Raw genomic sequence first — 2,385 nt, forward strand, 5'->3', positions numbered from 1 at the left:
ATATATATATATATATATATATAAAATTCCATTACATTTGTCCGGCGACTATCCGGCGCGTCCATCTCTCTCTCGGTTTGTCTGACAAACATTATTTATTCCAGACAAATAAGAACTATATACGCACGTGCTTTTCGACGTACGGACACGTCCACGCTTGCCGTTTCGTTTACCGAAATCAAGGGTTCAATAACTGTGCGTTCGTCACGTTTACCAAAGCGGCAGATGCAGCGACGTAAGTTTCAATTTTATAGGAGGCTACGGCTATATATACGCTACTCGAATTACTGACCGCAACGAGATACGGTTGTTGGTAAGCCCAATTGTTTGTCGCAGAGCGATGCGAGACGGGAGTATAACGTTGCACGACAGACATTTAACGGTGAGGCCCGCATATTCTTGGTATCAACCTGACAGTACGGAGCAGACGTTCATGTACGCGATGGTGGGAAATGATGGGGACTCGACCGAAACTGGCGAAACACAGCTCAGCACAGAACAATACGTTCACAACGATCGTCTGCCGAACGACACCGAAAATGTATCGATCCATATGCTGAACGACCATTGCTTGAAACATATCTTCCAGTTTTTGCCAATCGTAGATAGAGTCCGCATAGAGATAGACGAGTATATATAGATGTTATTCATGGGGCGCGTGGTGCGTCCAACATTTTCTACATATCGCGACCTTGTTGACATTATCCCCCTGCTATATTAATTTACAGTTTGCAAGCGCTGGAGACGCGTAGTCAAAAATTCGTGGCATACCACCAAGACGTTGGATCTTTCGCCATCTACGTGGGGTATCGCGTACACCCATACCATCCCTACGGTCGTACTTCGCAAAATATTGCTCAAATGTGGCAAATTCTTAACGCGAATAAATCTAAACGACCCAAATAATTCTCTGAGCGAAGACACGTTGACCGTTATCGGGCAACTTTGTCCTAATCTAAGGAATATCGACGTTACCGCGCTTACAGTTTCCGCGTCAGAGATACGCGCGTTAGGAAAACGTTGCAGAAACATTACCGAGCTTCGTTTAGGAACACTTACGTCCAAATGCGACAGCGAGTTGAAGCGTTTGTTCGCGCTGAATGAAAATTTTCGATATCTTGCGATAACGGGAAATTTCATTTCGGGCAAATGCTTATTGTTCTTACCAGCGCAAACTATGCGTACAATTATATTGGACCGTTGCTACTGTCTTGGGGACGCTCACCTTTCAACGGTAAATATAGATTGTTGTTCACTTTTCACTTTTAACTTTTCGATCGGTGATACACATCCGTGATATTGTCACGTCTGTTACAGGCACTGAAGAATCTCGAAAATTTGAAACATCTAGCGATAAGCAAATGTGCCCGTATAGCTGAAGGCACGTTTCAAGTTGTCGGTCAGCATTGCAAAACTCTGACAACATTGGAGCTCAACGGAAACTTTCCTTTAGCACAAACGACGGATATGTCGCATTTAAATCACCTTGTCGATCTGCAAGTTTTAAAAATCACGCACAATCCTAAGGTATCGGACCATTTCCTCATCGGTTTGGTACAACATTGTCAGCAGCTTACCAACGTAGACATTACGGGTAAATTACAATTGCGCGTGTGTGTGTCTGTTTGCGTATATATATATATATATATATATATATATATATATATATATATGTATATTTGCCACTTTTTTTATCCTATTTGAAAATTATTCTTTTATATCCAACAGGTTGCCACTACGTGACCAATGTCGGATTAACGGCTCTCGCCTCGTTGGCAAGACTCGATAAATTAGTCGTCAGTTATACGCGTCTACTTACCGACGACGGCTTGGAAAACGTGCGTGGCCTAAAAGAATTTGAGTGCCGAAGATGTCTATTTAGCGATCGGGCCGTGACAACGCTCATCCGATCCTCGCCTGAATTACGATTGTTGGATTTCTTTGGATGTAAGAATATCACGGACTCCACTCTTGAGGTTGCCAAAGACGTTTGTAGCGGTCGAACCAACAACGTGACGTTGAACATGATCTGTGGAGGAACGGGCGGAATTCTCGCCAAGAAAAAAATAGGTCGAGAGAAAGTGCCTACGCTGTTAAATTTATATTCAAACAGTCTATATGCCAAGTAAAATTGCGTATCGATTTTACGGGGCATCAACGCCGCCGGCCGGCATGCCCGCCGAGAGACACACATTTCGACCTCTCTTTTACGCGCCGCATAAAGCCGGCGCGGGAGTACTTTTCGCGGCCGTCTCCGCGCGCGCGCCCCGGCGTCAGACTGTCGGCCGTTTTACCTGGGCCTCGGCCGAACGTGTGATCGTGGATTCTTTTCTTTTGTTTTTTTTTGTTGCCACAACGGTCGCGGATGACGTACAAGTTAAATTG

The 2,385-nt window shown here is 44.6% G+C and overlaps 1 protein-coding gene across 1 annotated transcript in view; it reads left to right on the top strand.

Moving 5' to 3' along the window:
- Positions 1–2,129, top strand: part of LOC112467189 (F-box/LRR-repeat protein 7-like) — a 5,909-nt gene extending 3,780 nt beyond the window's left edge. Inside the window, exons 3-7 of the mRNA XM_025035677.1 lie at positions 105–235; positions 337–624; positions 727–1,234; positions 1,318–1,594; positions 1,729–2,129. Of these exons, the coding sequence (XP_024891445.1) occupies positions 105–235; positions 337–624; positions 727–1,234; positions 1,318–1,594; positions 1,729–2,129 (1,605 nt within the window). The remainder of the gene's footprint in view (positions 1–104; positions 236–336; positions 625–726; positions 1,235–1,317; positions 1,595–1,728) is intronic.
- The last annotated feature ends 256 nt before the right edge of the window (positions 2,130–2,385 follow it).

Source organism: Temnothorax curvispinosus, unplaced genomic scaffold (assembly GCF_003070985.1).
Source record: "Temnothorax curvispinosus isolate PA1 unplaced genomic scaffold, ASM307098v1 QBEX01017040.1, whole genome shotgun sequence".
NCBI lineage: Eukaryota > Metazoa > Arthropoda > Insecta > Hymenoptera > Formicidae > Temnothorax > Temnothorax curvispinosus.